We start from the raw sequence: 17,233 nt of genomic DNA on the forward strand, positions 1-17,233 counted from the left end.
AAGTGCTCATAAAAACACTAAGCTGAGAAGCAGACTCTGTCCCAGTGGGGACGTTAATGCCAAGCAGAAGAAGAAGAAGATGAATTTTGAAATGTTTTTATATTTTTGAAAAATGTTATAAAGTTGTGTTTTTTATAACCTACAAATGCCTGGGGTTCATTTAATGTGTAATACATACAAAAATTGTACTTTTCTACAATCAACCTACAACAGCAAAATAGTCTTGTGGTATTAAAATAATTTCAAACATTAATTACATTTCAAACGTTAATTACACAAAAAATAAAAAATGTTCAAGAAAAATAAAAATAAAAATTTAATATTGTCAAAATTACTGTATAAACTCAAATTTTTATTATTGTCAAAAATAAGTAACCAGAAAAGGCTTCACGAAAAAACAAAAAAAAAAGGATTTCTATCCATAAACTTAAAAAATAAATCCAGGATTCTAAAAACGAAAATTACACATATCAAAATTCATAAATTCGGGGACGGACCTGGTGTAGTGGTTAGAACACACGCCTCTCACGCCGAGGACCTGGGATCGAATCCCATCCCCAACATAGTTACTAAAAATTTCAGTGACGATTTCCTTCGGAAGGGAAGTAAAGCCGTTGGTCCCGAGATGAACTAGCCCAGGGCTAAAAATCTCCTTAATAAAGATAGAATAAAATAAATCATAAATTCGCGAATAAAAATGAATCATTGTCCAAAATGTATTTAGAACGATTTTAGATAACGAAATGATATTTAGATCGAAAATAAAAATTTAGATATTAGAGGGTTCAACAATTTGGTGGCATACAAAATTCCATTTTTATTTATTTAGAAAAAAAATAGTAGTCGCTTAAGGTTAACCCGTATAGGCCTGAGTGAAAGCAAAAATACTGTAACCCTCATCGCTCAAAAAATTCTTTAGGATTCAAATGATTTTTCGTCAGTTCACTGGCCCACATATCTAGTTTCTAGAAGTGGCCAGAGGAACTCGGAAATATTCCTGTGGCCGGAGTTAGGGCTATTTTTGGGACATGCCAAGTTACCTTTATTTATTTGCTACGGCAATCATTTTAATTTGCATAAATCATTAAGATCTGATTTTCAACATTATAAATAAAGAGTTTTGCACCGTGTAAAATGTACCGGATGTGGCCATTTGGACGTAATGCCAGGAAGAACCGGCTAGCGATCTGTTGGATACTAATTCGTTTCAATTCTTGAAAAGTAGAAATCAAACATAATTGTGCACTAAAATGCGTTCCTATAGGCTTGACATAGATGTTCAGATACAAATTGGACACTTTATCGTAAGTTTGAGCCGTCCCGGGACCCGAAAATGATCATTTTCAGGATTAATCAAATGCAAAACTCATAGTTATCTAATTAAATCGTTTCTCAAAAGTTTTACACTGATGCAATTTTCTTAAAATTCCGTCATGTAGTGGCCACATTATAAACGATGCCGGAAATTATCTGTGACTTTAAATTTGCCTACCTCCAGGGGCACAAACGCACAGTACTCTTCTCACCCGACCTGACCCAGTGATCCACCGGAATAACTCTGACCACAGGAATATTTCCACGTTCCTCTGTCCACTTCTAGAAACTAGATATGTGTGCCAGTATACTGACAAAAAATCATTTGAATCCGTTAAGAATTCGCTGAGCGGTGAGGGTTTTAGAATTTTTGCTTTCACTCAGGCCTATACGGGTTAAGATGCATCGAAGCCAAACCTGAATTTTTGAGAAACACAAATCTAAAGAACTATACAGCGGATTGAGCTGAAAATTTAATCGATTGGCCACACGCTGGTGGTGACGGCTGTTAAGTTCTCTAGATTCGTGCTTTTGAAAATTTGAGGTTTGGCTTCAATGCATCTTCACCTTAAAATTGTTTGATTACACCATTAATACGAAAACAGAAACAATCTTGAAAACAAATTTCAAAATTCAACTCAAAATATCAGAAATTTAATCTTTTATGTAAAATTGTACAAATACAGCTTCAATTTTCTCGTACAAATTATCAGTATTGAGCATGTCTTTAAAACTTCAATGCATTTTTGGACCAGTATGTTCATGATGCGTCCACATTTTACTCTTCGATTAAGTTTCTTCCATTTTAATTTAACTTGTTTGTTTTTTTAATCTCAAGACCCCGAGATTTGAAATATGAACATCTGGAATCCCGGGATTTTATCAAGTTCAAGAAACAAGTCCAGAAACTAGAGGGTAGGCATGGAGTATCATCGTACCTATCACACGATGTACGAATGTGAAAATGGCAACCTTGTCAAAGCTCTCAGTTAATGAATGTGAAAGTGTTCAGAAGAATGTTGAGTTGAGGAGCTAGAACTGTCCAAGTGAGGACATAATGCCAAAAATAATGCATGCAACTTTGTTCAGAGAGATCGCTGATTCAGGTGCACCAGTAAGATATTTAGATGTTTCAATGAATTGTATTATAAGGAATCACCACAAGACAGAATGGATTGAATTTTCAATAAATTGACTATTTCATGTCATGGAGATCACGGGATCCCATGTGACAGAAAACCCAGCTATCGAAGAGAATGAATGAAGTGATAGATCCTGCAACATCGTTCAACGTCGTTCAACCTTACCTGAAGTTTCTTCTCCAATTCAGCAATCTTTCGCTTCTGCTCTTCGTTCTGTTTGCTGGCCGTGTCCAGTTCCTTGGCCACCGTTTGATATTTCTCCTCCAGCTGCTTGGACTGTTGTTGCGCTTCAACGGCCTCCTTCTTGAGCGAATGTATCAGCTCGGCATCCGGTCCGGCAATGGAGCTCTTCTCTTCGCCACTCAGTGGATTCCATCGCTCTCGGGAGAGCTCAGCTTCGAGATTTTGTACCCGCTGCAGTAGACGCTTGTTTTCGCGCTCCAGCGCTTCGTTGTTGCGCAACTCCATTGCCAACAGTTGCTTTGTACTCTGCAAGTCATCCCGAACCTTATCAATGTCGTCCATTTCGTCGACTTCTTCCTCCTCTGGTGGCGGTGCTTCCAGGTTGGCTCGCGACTCCGACTTGGCCAGTTGCTCCTCCAGCGTCATCTGTCGACGGAACTTGCGAAGGCCTTCCAGAATGGGTTTACTGCGGTCATTACACTTGGTCGGTTTCAGCCTGACGCCACTTTGAATTTCCTTCAGGAGCACATTGTGAGCCGTTGCTTTCTCTGTTTCGAAAATAAATTGATCCTTGACTTTGGTGATGGACTTGCAGTGAACGATCGGTTTCGATCTGTAATTGATAGAACAGGGAACTGTTAGGGAGGGGGCGATAAAGATCACATAACGAATTGGACAACATCTAACGACTTTCATGCGCAACACATAAAAAGCTCCACGGATAACGTCAATACCTATCATTGCATTCAACGTGACGCAGCTTTTTACCCTGCTCCACCTCCTTCATCATGTCGGACCAGTCCGGCCTTCTGCGCGGTCGCTTTCTGCAAACGAAACAGGCATTCGAGGCATTGATTAGTGGTTAGTTCACCTGGGAAGTGGCTGTTGGGGGAGACGAACGTTCCGAACGGACTAGTCGAGGAGAGCATTTTGAATCTTTTCACGGTACAACATAAGGAAACTGAGACATGCACATTCCTGCTGAACATTATTGGTTTGGATATTGGAGTATAAAACAATGGAAACTGAAATTTAACCATTAACTTTGAACCATTTATCAATCTGTTAAGTTAACCAAGCTGTCATTTGATATTGTTAAGCCAAATCGAAATTTACGTTGCCTAATTTTCATGCTAATTTGTATGACAGCTTGGTATAGAATAAATATGTTTCTGAACATAATTTGGATCAGTTTCATTATTCTTTTAGAAAAACTATTATGATACTTTTTGCGAAGAATCTTCTCCAAACTACGTTCTTTATACGAACTTAAATAGCCAAGTTCAAACTTACTTCAATTTTTCGATCACTTCTTTGTGTTTGTCGGATACTTCTTCCTTTTTGAAGTCCGGTGGAGGTCCCAGCTTGGGAGGCGGCGGTGGCGGTGGTGGGATGTTCGATTTGGGCATTGGTGGAGGCGGTGGCGGTGGAACTGAAAGATAGGAATAATATAATTACAATTCTGTGTAATGTTAGATTTTTGTGTTTTTTAATCAACTAAATTTTGTCATTTGGGTGTTTAAAACCTATTGACGTACAAAAAATAAATAAATAAATAAATACATATTTTGATGTTTCTGATGCTGATGGGAGGTGAATGAACCATAGGGTTTAAAGCCTCTCTGATAAAATAAATAAATGCTGATGGAAATTTAAAGTATTTATTTCTTTGAGTGCTTATTTATAGGATTTTTCTTATGATGGTGCTTAAACAATCAAAATTCAAACTAAATAACATTTCAATAAGGTGAACGTATCGCTAGTAGACTACGATGCTTGCTAGCATCATTATTTCGGCTTAATCGTATCAAAAAGTTGTAACTTCTTCATTTGACTTTCACATGGCATTTTAATACAATTTGGGAAACTGTAACCAGCCCCCTGCAAATTAAACTAAATGCAGCCCATGCACTGTATGTGGTGTCCAGAATGCACAGATATTACCCTTAGCCTCAAATCCCGAAACCAAAAGTAACCTAGGTAAATTGCTTGTTCTGGCCGACTTAACAATTGTTTCCGGGGACCAGCTTTGGCTCGGCAGGGCTAACCCTCTGGTGCCGGCTCTTGTCGGCATGATATAGGCGCTGCTATTCGTGCATAATGTGAGTGACAGGTACGGTAAATGGCTGGGCATGGCGTACCATTGGTACATACCTCGCGTACCTGCAGGAATAAAATAGACCCCTTTGTGTGGCCCTTAGCCTCTTGCCCAGCAACTCCTATCCCTACCTCCTCGTGGCCGGGGTACGAGTAACCTTGGGGAAGATCGGGTAACCAACTCCGGTGGGAACTTTGGTCGTATGCTGACAGGGAAGGGAGGGTCCTGCAAACTTGGAGCGTCTGTACTTCATGTTAGGAGCGGCTCACAACAGCATCTGTTCCCCATGTCAGGGGCGGCTGATCATCGTCCGAGTGCCAGAGAAGGACTTTAAGCTAAACTGTGCACTATAGCCCTCCAAATATTTAGGGAGAATGGTTCTCCGGAAATTTAGGGGGCTATAGCCAGCCGTAAAAAATCAAGCAACGAATAATCATCGAGAGAATACGAACTGGGACAATCGGCGAAGACCACAACGACGTAAAAGGACTAGCGATTGAAAGCTCGGTACGTGGAACTGTAAATCTCTCAACTTCATAGGGAGCATACGCATACTCGCCGACGTGCTGAAGGACCGCGGAGACGGCATCGCTTAGTGGTACCGCCCATAGGCCATAAATCAAAAAACAAAATGTCTTGTTTGTCACTCCTTTACCTTTTCATGGATCAATTATGATTTCAACTCTTCAATTAATGTTCGAATCCTCTGAGCAGAATCTCAATAGAGAAACTTAAAAGTAGATGGAGTACCGTATACCTTTTAATTCCGCTCCTAAATGCTTATCTTTGACAGATACGCGTATTTCGACTACCACTTGCAGTCTTCTTCATTGTCAGACTGCAAGTGGTAGTCGAAATACGCGTATCTGTCAAAGATAAGCATTTAGGAGCGGAATTAAAAGGTATACGGTACTCCATCTACTTTTAAGTTTCTCTATGATTTCAAGATTGTAAAAACATAAACATTAATGGCGTTCCTGTATAATATTCATAGTAGGGAATGATGGAGTGTATTTTTCATGTGTTAAAAATACGTTGAAAATTGCGCGATTTCAGCACTTTGTTTATTGTCTTCGCAAAACAGAGTCAATTGATTTTTCAATCAGTTTAGATCACAGAACCATAGTACAGATGTATATCTATCACTTCCTATACATTTTAGAGTGTTATGTGACACCTAGGAGTCAGTATTAATGTGAGTAATGAGGATAGAAATATACTCACTTCGTAACTACATAACTTTATTTGAAGTACGTTTTTGAATATTTGTTAATCACATTTAATCAAACTTCTGCCACCACATGATCATGTTTGAGTAGGAAAATGAACCTGTGAAGGTTCTAGCTGCAAATATTTGCAAATAAGTTAGCAGCGTGTCTTCAAAGATGTTAGGTTTCACCAATAAAGCCAATGATAAAAATATTCATAGAATTTATCACATACCATGACCCCACAGTTATGGATCAAATAGTGTGGAGTCCAACCTATAAAATTCAATAAAACGACATGGAAAACGTAAAATTGTTAGTTAAAAGCACGAATTGAATCGTTTCAAATTGGAACTTCGGTTAGTAGACTGTTTTGAGTGTAATATTTACATAGGATTGTATAAAACTTAAAAATTGCATCGGTTTCTGAAAACCATATTATGGATCAATTTTCATATTATGAATCAAATTGTGACATATTACGGATCAGTGCGTAAAATCAATAGATTTTCACCTCAATGCATCTGTATTGCATGATTTGGCGAAAGTTAACAACGTGTCACATATTACTGCAAAAAATAGCAGTGTTAGAGCTGGAAACAAGGGTAAAATGCCCTTTTTTTTGGTATACTGCATTGTAGTAACTGAGACATGAACTGTTTTCGCTCCACACCAAGTTTTCCACCCATTTTTGTCTGTTAAAAAAGGAGATTGACAAACCTTGATGTTTTATTAGTTTTATCCTTAATGCTATTGTCTGAAAATGTTGAATCCAATGCTTAAAATGGCAGAAATCTACATTCTTTGTAACTGATCCATAACCGTGGTAAACATTCATTTCCTGGTCCATATTATGGATCACTACCCGAGGAGGAACAAATAACTCCCCAATAACTTATGCATACCATTTTTTGGTATCATACCAAAATTAGGTATTGTTCAGTTATCAATACCTCAATTTGGTATTATGATGGTATTGGAAAAAATCTTTAAAACAATTAAAAATACTTCATTGAGGTATTAAATAGCTATTGAGGTCTGCTGGAGGTATTGAACTACAATTGAAAAATTTCATTTTTATATGAAAATCCATCAAGTATTATTGAGGTATTACAATACCTGATCTAGTTATCAGTTTGGTGTTCGTAGAATATGCTTGAGATATTATTTGAGGTATTTTACCTCTTATGCAGGGCTAATTCATACCTCATTCAGGTATGTAGTATTGGAAATTATCTGGTATGGAATACCTCAATTTGGTATTCAGTAGTTATTTTCTTCTGCTCGGGTAGTTAGAGGTGCTAATATTCGGTATTAAGAGTCAACAATCTAGAAAAATGTTTTCCAAAGATGAATTCATACTTAATCGAAGCGAACGAGCATGTTTTATGTTATAACATTTGAATTTTACCACCTGTGGGAGCTTATTAATGATGACGGCACTTCTTACAGAAAACGACCACATAATGATAGAGGTGTGGTACCAACTAAACATTTGTCAAATGCACCGTTATTTAGCGGTTGAATGTTGTGCTTAACATTACAAATGGTAGAAGACAAGTAGTATAAATATGTTTTACGCCAACGTTTATGTTTTGAGCGAGTTATCCGATGTTGAACGCCAAAGTGATCCGTCACTGTGGGTGATCCGTAACTGTGTGGGCATGGTAATGTACAAAATAATAAAATTTTCACTACTAATACTTCAATTCCATATGAATACACTTGCAACATTGTACTTTGATTTAATGAGTAGTTTTAGTGAGGGCGCTGAGACAACAAAATCCTAATATATTAGTAATGGTATAACAGCTATAATATATGACATGATTTCCCAAAGGGTGGGAGGAACAACATGCAAATGTTATTTGTTTTGTGCATCAAAACAAGATCTTTACCTACTATCTGGAAAACTCTGAAAAACCTGGAATTATCAGGGAATTTTACTCAACCTGGAAAAAAAATGGAATTCTCTGGGGATTTTGGCCACAATCAGGGAAATTATTTTGAGGCAGTTATTCATGATAGAATATGTTCACGACAAATGATTATTGCGTCATAACCCAGAACTACCATTATTTGCCCGAAAACTTTCTCCATTCGAAAAAAATTCGGCTGCGCCGCTCTCAAAACACTATACGAGCTGTTCAGTGAGAAAAACCTTTTGAGTATGGAATTTTATCAGCTTATCAAAACACGATTGACGTTTTTAATGTCCTTATATTTATTCAATAAAAGATTAACATGTCTAGGGCTGGCAGCAGGTTTCTTTTTAGATACCATTTTATGAAATTCTCTAAAAAGTCTATTTTTGATAAAAGATGTCTGAAGTCTCTATTTTAACCTTTCAATAAAAGATTAACATGTCTAGGGCAGGCAGCAGGTTTCTTTTTAGATACCATTTTATGAAATTCTCTAAAAAGTCTATTTTTGATAAAAGATGTCTGAAGTCTCTATTTTAACCAAAATAGTCTTTAAAGTCTTTTTATCCCTTATCTTGCTTGCAGATAAATGATATGTAAAATTTCTTCTTATATTTCTCTCCTTGTGAATTCTCCAGAGATTTTATCAGGAATTCTTCAAGAGAGTCCTCTACCAATTTCTAAAGAAATTTTTCATAGGTTGCTTACAGGAACTCTTCCAGAATTTGCTTCAGGAAATCCTTGAGCATTTCAACGTCACTACCTCTAGAAACTTTCTATTGTTTTTATGGGCTCGTGTTACCCATTTATGATAAATATTATCATTTTTATAGTGTACAAAAATAAATTTGAAAATATAAATATGAATTTTGATAATGCATTTTGATGGTGTATTTTAGTACATTGATCGATCTTGAATGCCTCGAATTCTGCAAATTTGAACATCATTGAATGTGTACACTATAGGAATAGTTTATAAGTACCAATTCAATGCATTTGCAACACTTACAAGAATAATTTGAGTTTTTCTTAGTTTGCAAGATGCCTATCAAAAACCTCTTCCATATATTATGAAAAATAGCACATTTTACGATGTTGTTCTGAATGTTCATTCTTCTTAATTTTATTGCATATTTGATACCATGATCGAAGAAACCCATGAAAAATGAAAGTATTTTGAGACACTGACTCAATAATTTCAAAGATATCATATAACAAATCAAGCTGTCCGAAAAAGAGGGACAGGAGGTGCTTAACGAAAATTGTAATTTGTCCATATTTAGTCCAATTATGGTACAAAATACATTCATACTATCAAATTAGGATTATGTTCGATCATATTTGCGTGATCCAAAGTATTTTATCATATTCAAAATAATTACTAATTGCTCAAAATTAAGAAAATACGTCAATTTTTTCAAGATTTTCAAACTTTTCTACTTTCATATTTCAAGGATGTGTTATTCTACGCAAACATTAGTCTACATAATAGCTTTCTTTTCTACTAATTCCATCTTGATTGGACCATAATTTCTCAATGTTTCGACTTTGTCCGGTATTGGGTGCTGTTCGGCACGGGGGATCTCTCCCTACAGGATTTTTTTTTTATGAAATCCTCCCCCGCATAGAAAAAACACAATTTGCCACATTGTTCAAACAACACGTTTACTGTTTTGTATATGTCCACGGTTTGTGTTATTGTTCGTTTATGGATTTACTGTAATCAGTTCTCGTTTCAAAACCATATATCACAGTAACCTTACATTATAGATATTAGAATTGAAAACGCTGGAGACAGAAAACCAGATTTCTTTGGATTACCCTATGTCATCATAGGAAAATAGCTCTAAATCAGTCAATTTGAGAGCTACAAAAAACTTTTTTCGGTAAAGTTGCTTGAAATTGGATGGTCTACAACTTTGCTCAAGCATGTATAATATGATTTCTTCAAATAAGAAAGTTAGTAATACCATTTCTATAAAAATGTGGACAACCCTAATTTTCAATAGCACCAAACAAAGGGCTTAACTAATACAAACAACTTTGTGGAAGACCGTTTTTGTCTAATATTTCTTTCTAATGCGCCAAATGCATCTTTCCTCGTAAAACTGCTTTCTGGATCATAGTGCAGTGTGTCCAATAATAGTGTTAGTGCAGTTTATAGCATGTTAAAGGCAATTTTTATTTTTGTGTGTATTTTCCTAACATGGCCCTTGTCAAAAAAATGAATGTGTAAAGAAGATCTTGGAATTTAGTAAGGAAATATTAGAAAACAATGGAAACCTTATCTCTTTTGATCCATTGCACTCGTCTGCACCAATTTTTTTATTCCTCAATCCGTAACTATTGCCTCTATCACTGGCACATACGCCCTAAATAATAAAAATTGTAATCAACGTTACAAAAACATAAATTCATTACAATATTACCCCGTTTGACTGTACATCTCAATTTAACACCAACTGTATGATATTACTTTTGGCATAGTAAGCTCTCAGTTAATAACTGTAGAAATGCTCATAAGAACACTAAGCTGAGAAGCAGGCTCTGTCCCAGTGGGGACGTAACGCCAGAAAGAAGTAGAAGAAGATGATATCACTTTGACTTTTGAAGCAATAAAAAATGCCCTTTTTTAATTTGACCCTTTTGGAGCTTCAAACATCACTTCAAAACTTCAAACTCACATTTGAATAAGGCGCCGTCTACAAATTACATAACGCTCTAGGGGTGGGTTTTCATAAATATTTGATTTGATAATTTTAGCGTTACGTAATAAATGGACGTATCCTAATTGAAGATCCTCAAAACCACATTATAGTATGTGCAAATAGTACCCAAGATGGCTGTATTGCGATATCCGTATGTTGTTACCTTAAACTTGTTTGCTTCCGCCGGACGCAATCGTTGTGACAGCTTACATAGGGGAAGGGGTGGCAAAATGAACACCTTAAGGAAATCATCTTATTTCTGATAGAAAAACGAGGAATTTGTATAGTTCAATCGCACAACATCAAAAATAGGGATGTAATCTATAGCGGCTACATGGATTCAGACTAAAATAGCAAAATTTTCACATATTTTCATCGCTATTAAAAAGCGATGTAAATGTTCATTTTACCTGCACTATGTGGGTAAAATAAACAGCGGTTGGTGGTAAAATGAACACCATGCAAAAAACGTGAGCAGAACAAATATTTCTGGAAATTTTCATTGTCCCACTGAAAATACATCCAATAAATTCTAAAGGTATCAGATTTGACATCATATCATAACGATATTCACCTCACTGAAAAATCTCAAGTCTTCCGAGCTAAAAGTTACGTCAGTCCTTATTTTCAAACGTGGTTTTCTAAAATCTTAGTTTTCGTTGATATTTTCACTTCAATTGGCCTCCGTATCAACTCGAACACTCACATTTATGCTCTTAATAAAAATGATAAAGTGTTAAAAATTCATCGAAATTTGTTTTTCCTCAGTAAAAGGCACAGTGTTCATTTTACCACCCCTGTTCATTTTACCACCACTTCCCCTACTATGAAAATGTGGCGGCGAAAAATATCTAAAGTGAGTGGGCGTTTGATGTCAAAATAAACTTCAACCACCCATTTAAGCGCGCGTGCACTTTATATTTGCGTTTATCAATAATAAGTAACTTGGTACCACCTACACAAGGTTCGATGATCTGATCGAATATTCATTTCGAGTGAGCTTCGCGATCGAACCGATGTGGGTGAGTGAATCTTCGGGCAAAACATCTGATTCTACTCTGTTGGTGGGCATGCTAATACTAACAACTAACGTTCCTAAACAGATGACGATTCGACGCAGCTAATGTGTTTCTGGTTGTGAACAATGCAAATCGAGTGGTTGATTTGCGCGTGCGCTTTAAGTGCTCTGCTGTTACGAAGTTTTCTCGAGTCTCGGAAATGATGTTTACATACTCAACTTGCGACTGTGCTGAATTATTTAGAGCAAACGAATTTCACCCATGTTCTCACTGTTCTCCACTGTCTAGCCAGACCGCACACTGATGGATTCCCTGTAGATGAAAAATGGTTCAACCGACCGCATGTCCATTTCGTGAGTGAACAGCTTTGGGTTTTTGGATCAAGGTCGGAGAAAATTGATACTCGAAACATTTGAAGTTCTTTGTGACAGGAATCGATTACAATAGATGAGATGAAATATATTCAATACAAGTTTCTGAAACAAAACGTAAACACGTTGAAATTCCCATCTACTCAAGTTTTTAAGATGAATCCAGGGATCAAGATTGGCGTATATAATAACAGATTCGAATTAAACTTCACATTTTGGTATTGCAATACCTTTTGCTTTAACAATGGAATGTGTTACTGCTATTGTTAAATTTAAATTTAGCTTGAAGTTAAAGTATTCAGTATTCTTAATATTAAATTTAGCTTGAAAAGAAATTATGGCTATCAATGTAACTCTTATATGTATTCTAATCAATTCTCTAATAATGTAATGTGAAATTTTATTGGATTGAGAATTGCTTCATGGAATATTTGAAATGTAACAAGGACATGATCAGAATCGAAGTTGCAACCACTTGGCTACAAAGGTGACTAGAGTCGGGTAAGACCAAATCAATAGTGGGGTTCCTAGAAGAGGAAAAACAAGGAGGGCTATCAGGGTGAATTGAGAAATATCCTGAAGATCACTCATCAAATAAAATTCTGCCGTTGGAATTACTTTGCAAACTATTCCTTGAGCGATAATATGCATTTAAGTCACCAATGACAAAAAAAACATTTGACTTGTTTCGAGTCAAGTTCCGCAAGTCATTTTGAAGCAAATTAACTTGCTGCCCAGAGCATTGAATAGGCAAAAGGCAGCTATGGAAGCATATTTAACAAGCTGTGTTTCAACAGAAACACCAAAAGTTTCAAGAACTTCGGTTTCCAAAAAACGTGATGTTTTATACATCTATGAATGATGATGGCAACTCCCCCACATGCTCCATTAAGTCGATCATTACGATTAACACAAAAAATATGATCTCTTTTGAGTTTGGATCCAGGTTTCAAATAAGTTGCAGTAATAACTGCTATATGTGTGTTATTAGTTGTTAGAAAATTAAATAGCTCATCATTCAAAGAACGAGCATTCCAATATAAAATAATTAAAAAAAAACTATTTGGATCCATTAGAGAAACGTATTCCGATAACAATGTTATTAGTAAATTTTACACCAAATTGAAGCCATTGTTGTGGTTATGAATATTTCATCAGTCATTTGATTCAATTGTTCTAGTATAAAATCAAAATCAGAGGCAAACATTTCACTAGAAGTAGGTACAATTTCTGATATTTTTTTGTTGGGATTGACTGTTAATGAAGAAATGGAATAGGAGGTGCCTGCGGCGGTAGACTTAAAATTAAAACGGTTATCAGTATAAAGACATTTGAAGGGGAGGAACTGAAACTGCCTGCTACAATATCGGCATATGAGTTTTCTTGGGTGAATCCATTCGAAATTAAAAGATTTGAACGGCTACCCGACGGAAGAAAATAAGCTTGTGAATGAGCATGATTATAATTTACCTGATGGCTATGCCTCTTAAGCAAGCGATCGTTAACCGAAAAATGAGCATTGTTGGAGATTCTGCCTGGTGAATTCCGGGAACGAAAAACGATACCGTTCATCTGCCTGGAACGAGCCTCGACGATTCGCTTACGCGAAGGGCAATTCCAAAAGTTAAACTTATGATTGTCCCGCAATTTGCGCATACAAACTTTTCAGTATCTTCATTCACATGACAGACGTCCTTAGCGTGAGCAGAACCTCCGCAAATCATGCATTTAGCATCTATGCGGCAATGTTTTGTGCCATGACCCCATATTTGGGTTCTGAAAATTTCCTCCAGATTTCTTGAATTATTCCCATATTCCCACGGACATCGAACATAAGTCTTGTTTTTTCTGAAGGTTTAATATTATTTAGATCACTTTTGTTAAAGTGAACTAAATAATGTTCTTGAAAAATCCCTTTTCGAACAATGCCAGATTTGGTTCTCTTTATCATAATGATTACTTGGACTGGGGGAAATCCAAATAAACCTTTTTTTTTCCATTTTTGATCTTTTCAGGTGTCTGATAGTCAGTTGAACTACCTTTCAAGACGATTTTGAACAAACGTTAAGTTTTGTCGTCATAAGTAAAAAATATGTACTTCTTCTCTTCAAGATGTTTGAGAAGAAGTTTGCAATTAAGGGTTTCCGGCAAAACGCGACATTTTCCTCTCTTTGCGATTTGGAAGGAAACCTTGATTCCCAAAATGGAGTTCAAGGTCTCCTGCCTTAATCCTCCAAATTCAGAACAACTTAGAAAAATGTCGTCTTCAGCAAAGTTTTTTAGTAGCTACAGGGCTATAATTATTCAAGCCAAGAGATTCGAGATTTGGACACCAGGCGGAGCTAGTAAGCATGAAACTTTTGGTTTTGCTGATATCTCAGGATCCTGTCCTCTTAGAAAGATGGCGTTTTTGGCAAAGTTGTTCAGTAGGTCAAGGGCTACCATTTTTCTAGTCAAGAGAGTCTAGATTTTGCTCATGCTCACTAGCATCGCCTAGTGGCAAAATTTCAAATCTCAAGATAGAGTTACTGAACAGTTTTGCCGAAAACACTACATTTCAAAGTAGTCAAAATCCTGAGATGTTTGCAAAACATGAGTTTTATGCTCACTAACGCACAAGCACTACCGCATGTTGAATAAATCTCGAATCTTTTAGCTCAAATAATGATAGCTACCGAGCAATTTTTCAGAAGACGCCATCTTTCCAAGTGGCTAGGCTTCTACGATATCCGAAACAAGATTCATGTTTACTAGCGCCACCTGGTAGCAAAATCTCGAATTTCATGGGTTGAACATTGACAGAATTTGAGTTACTGAACAAATGTATCGACGGCGCCATCTTCATGAATAGTCAAGATTCGGAGATATCGGCAAAACATGAACATAAGAATGAGCATGACCATATGAAAATTGTGACGTGCTGGAACATTTATGAAAATAGCATTAGATTCAACAGCCCCAAATCTACTCGAGACACATAATTTGATTCTCGAGACCCGCACCAAGTATACCTTTGCATCTCTACAATTGTTATGGAAAGGATATTCGGTTTGTTGGGTAGGGCTCAGAGAGTCATCTATGTTGATGCGATCTATGTTACCGGCTTACCGAATTCGCAATATAACTCGATAACCACATGGTACGATGAACAAGTGTTTTTTTTTTAACTTCACTACGTGAGATATCACAGAAACTAAGATTCTTGCTTACTAGCGCTGTCAGGCGGAAGAACTCTGCATTGCAATTACCATCGCATGTTAGCTTTTAATCTTCTGAACAATTTTGCTGAACATTATGACCCTATATTTTGATTACTTTTCATGTTATTGATCATTTATAGAAACGGTCGTCAATCTGAATTTCGGTCGTAAAAAAAGTGGTCGTAAATAGAACGGTCGTAAAAAGAAGTTGCAATGTATCCGTTTTCATTGTTTTTGCGTACATTCTTCAAAACAGCACCCCGAAACTGTCAAACTTTGTTGAAATGCTAAATAACTAGAACAGGGGCACACGCAATTTTATTTCTTTTTCATCACATTTCACAGCAAATCTCATTCAGCACTAAAGATTGGCACTATATTAAAATAAACCACTTCAAATAACAAGCACTGAGATAGAAATTATCACAGCCATGTTGTCAATCTTATTTTGTTTTGTTTACGTTGGAATAAATTCGACAAAACCGATTCAATTTCGTAAATCCTAAAACGCTATGATAATAGTTATTTATGCAACAAGTTGCAAAATGATGATTTTTTCAGCATGAGTCGTACATTTATCCAACGAGGCAGCTGGATTTTCTGGAGATATTTCAAGGAAATCCACATGGACATTCATGCGTAGTAGCAGCAACTTAGTATTACTTAATCAGGTAGGCTGTGGAATGACTGTCACAAATTTCCATACTTTCATTGCTTATTCTACTTTCAAAGACAGGCCTGGTGAGACGCGGCTGACAATTTTCTATCATATTGTAAGTTATTCAAATTGCCTACACATAAGGCTACAATTGCCTACATGAGCTGCCCAATAACGTTCCCGTATTTTTTGATAGTGAGCTCCCAAATTCTACTGCCTCCTCTACGTACGCAAAACTCAGAATTCCTCACGGTCAACTGGCGTCTGATTCTACGATCCGATTCAATTCGGTTCGTGAAATGGTTGTAAAATCAGAATTCAGTTAACTAAGTCATTGAGAAAATTCACAGCAATTCAAATTTGATGTCGATTTTACAACCCTCAAAACAATGCTGAAAAGTGCTACTATTCAATACTGTTCTTAGTGCTGAAAAGTAACACATTTCAGCACTGTTTGTATCGGTACAAAAAGTAGGCCGTTATGTTGGTCATTCCCTTGTTAAAAAGAAGGCCGATATGCAACCGAACTGAAAATAGTTATTTATGCAATAAGCCTCGTTGGATAAATGTACGACTCGTGCTGATAAAAACGATTTTTGCAACGCGTTGCTTACAACATTTTTTGCAATTACGAAAAATGCCGTTCTAGTTGAACTCTAGAAACAGAAAACAACCCTCAAGGACAAACATCCACGTGTAGTATCGACTCAGAGTTTTCAATCACGTAGGCTATGATACTGTTTGCACAGGACTGTCACAAATTTTCACTCTTCCATCGGTATCACATTTGAATTACATTCGGTACATGCAAGACGCCGAATTCACATATATTTCATCTGGTAGGATAAGTAGGCCATTATATGGTTCATTCGAAGCGACACTTATCCTAAAAAGTTGGTCTCAAAATAGCTACCATTAATGCTAGTGTGCTTTATTTGTGTGACATAAATATACACTTCATAGCCTCTGTGGGTCAATTAGTCACGTTCTAGTCTACAAGAAGTCTTGGGCGATGCGATGAAGGCAAAAGTACCTTGACCGTGGTTTTATGGGCGTTTATTTACAGCATCTTGGAATTAATTCGTAACGAGTCCAACGAAAAATCGATGGCACGGGTCCTAGAAGGATCAATAGTAGAAAAATAGTATTGAAGAGTACTGCTTTCGTAGTTCTGTTCTATTGATTTAGGTACTTTTAAAACTTCCAAGAGCAAAGAGAATTTATATACGCACAGCATGAAGATACGATACGCACTGATTCTATTAGATACTGACTGGTATTTTCGACGAACCAACTGAACGATTTGCAAATCGAATTAGGTCTGTAGTAACTTAGTATAGTTTTTTAATCATTAAGACGAAATATTGTCAGATTAATTATTTTAAATACAAATACAAATAATGACCAGGG

General features: G+C 36.5%; 2 protein-coding genes across 6 annotated transcripts in view; one reads left to right on the forward strand and one right to left on the reverse strand.

The window, feature by feature from the left end:
- The window catches only part of LOC5572948 (trichoplein keratin filament-binding protein), a 150,046-nt gene that overhangs the window by 23,452 nt on the left and 109,361 nt on the right, over positions 1 to 17,233 (forward strand). The window lies entirely within an intron of this gene.
- LOC5572950 (WD repeat-containing protein 87) overlaps positions 1 to 17,233 on the reverse strand; it is a 76,133-nt gene that overhangs the window by 23,376 nt on the left and 35,524 nt on the right. For 4 of the 5 annotated variants that reach the window (XM_021853749.1, XM_001654224.2, XM_021853748.1 and 1 more), the window contains 3 exons: positions 3,933 to 4,071; positions 3,374 to 3,463; positions 2,622 to 3,252 (listed from right to left, as the gene is read on the reverse strand). In XM_021853749.1, coding sequence (XP_021709441.1) covers positions 2,622 to 3,252; positions 3,374 to 3,463; positions 3,933 to 4,071 — 860 coding nt within the window. The remainder of the gene's footprint in view (positions 1 to 2,621; positions 3,253 to 3,373; positions 3,464 to 3,932; positions 4,072 to 17,233) is intronic. The other variant, XM_021853750.1, reaches the window with a different exon arrangement.

This window comes from Aedes aegypti, chromosome 3, assembly GCF_002204515.2.
Source record: "Aedes aegypti strain LVP_AGWG chromosome 3, AaegL5.0 Primary Assembly, whole genome shotgun sequence".
NCBI classification, from domain to species: domain Eukaryota; kingdom Metazoa; phylum Arthropoda; class Insecta; order Diptera; family Culicidae; genus Aedes; species Aedes aegypti.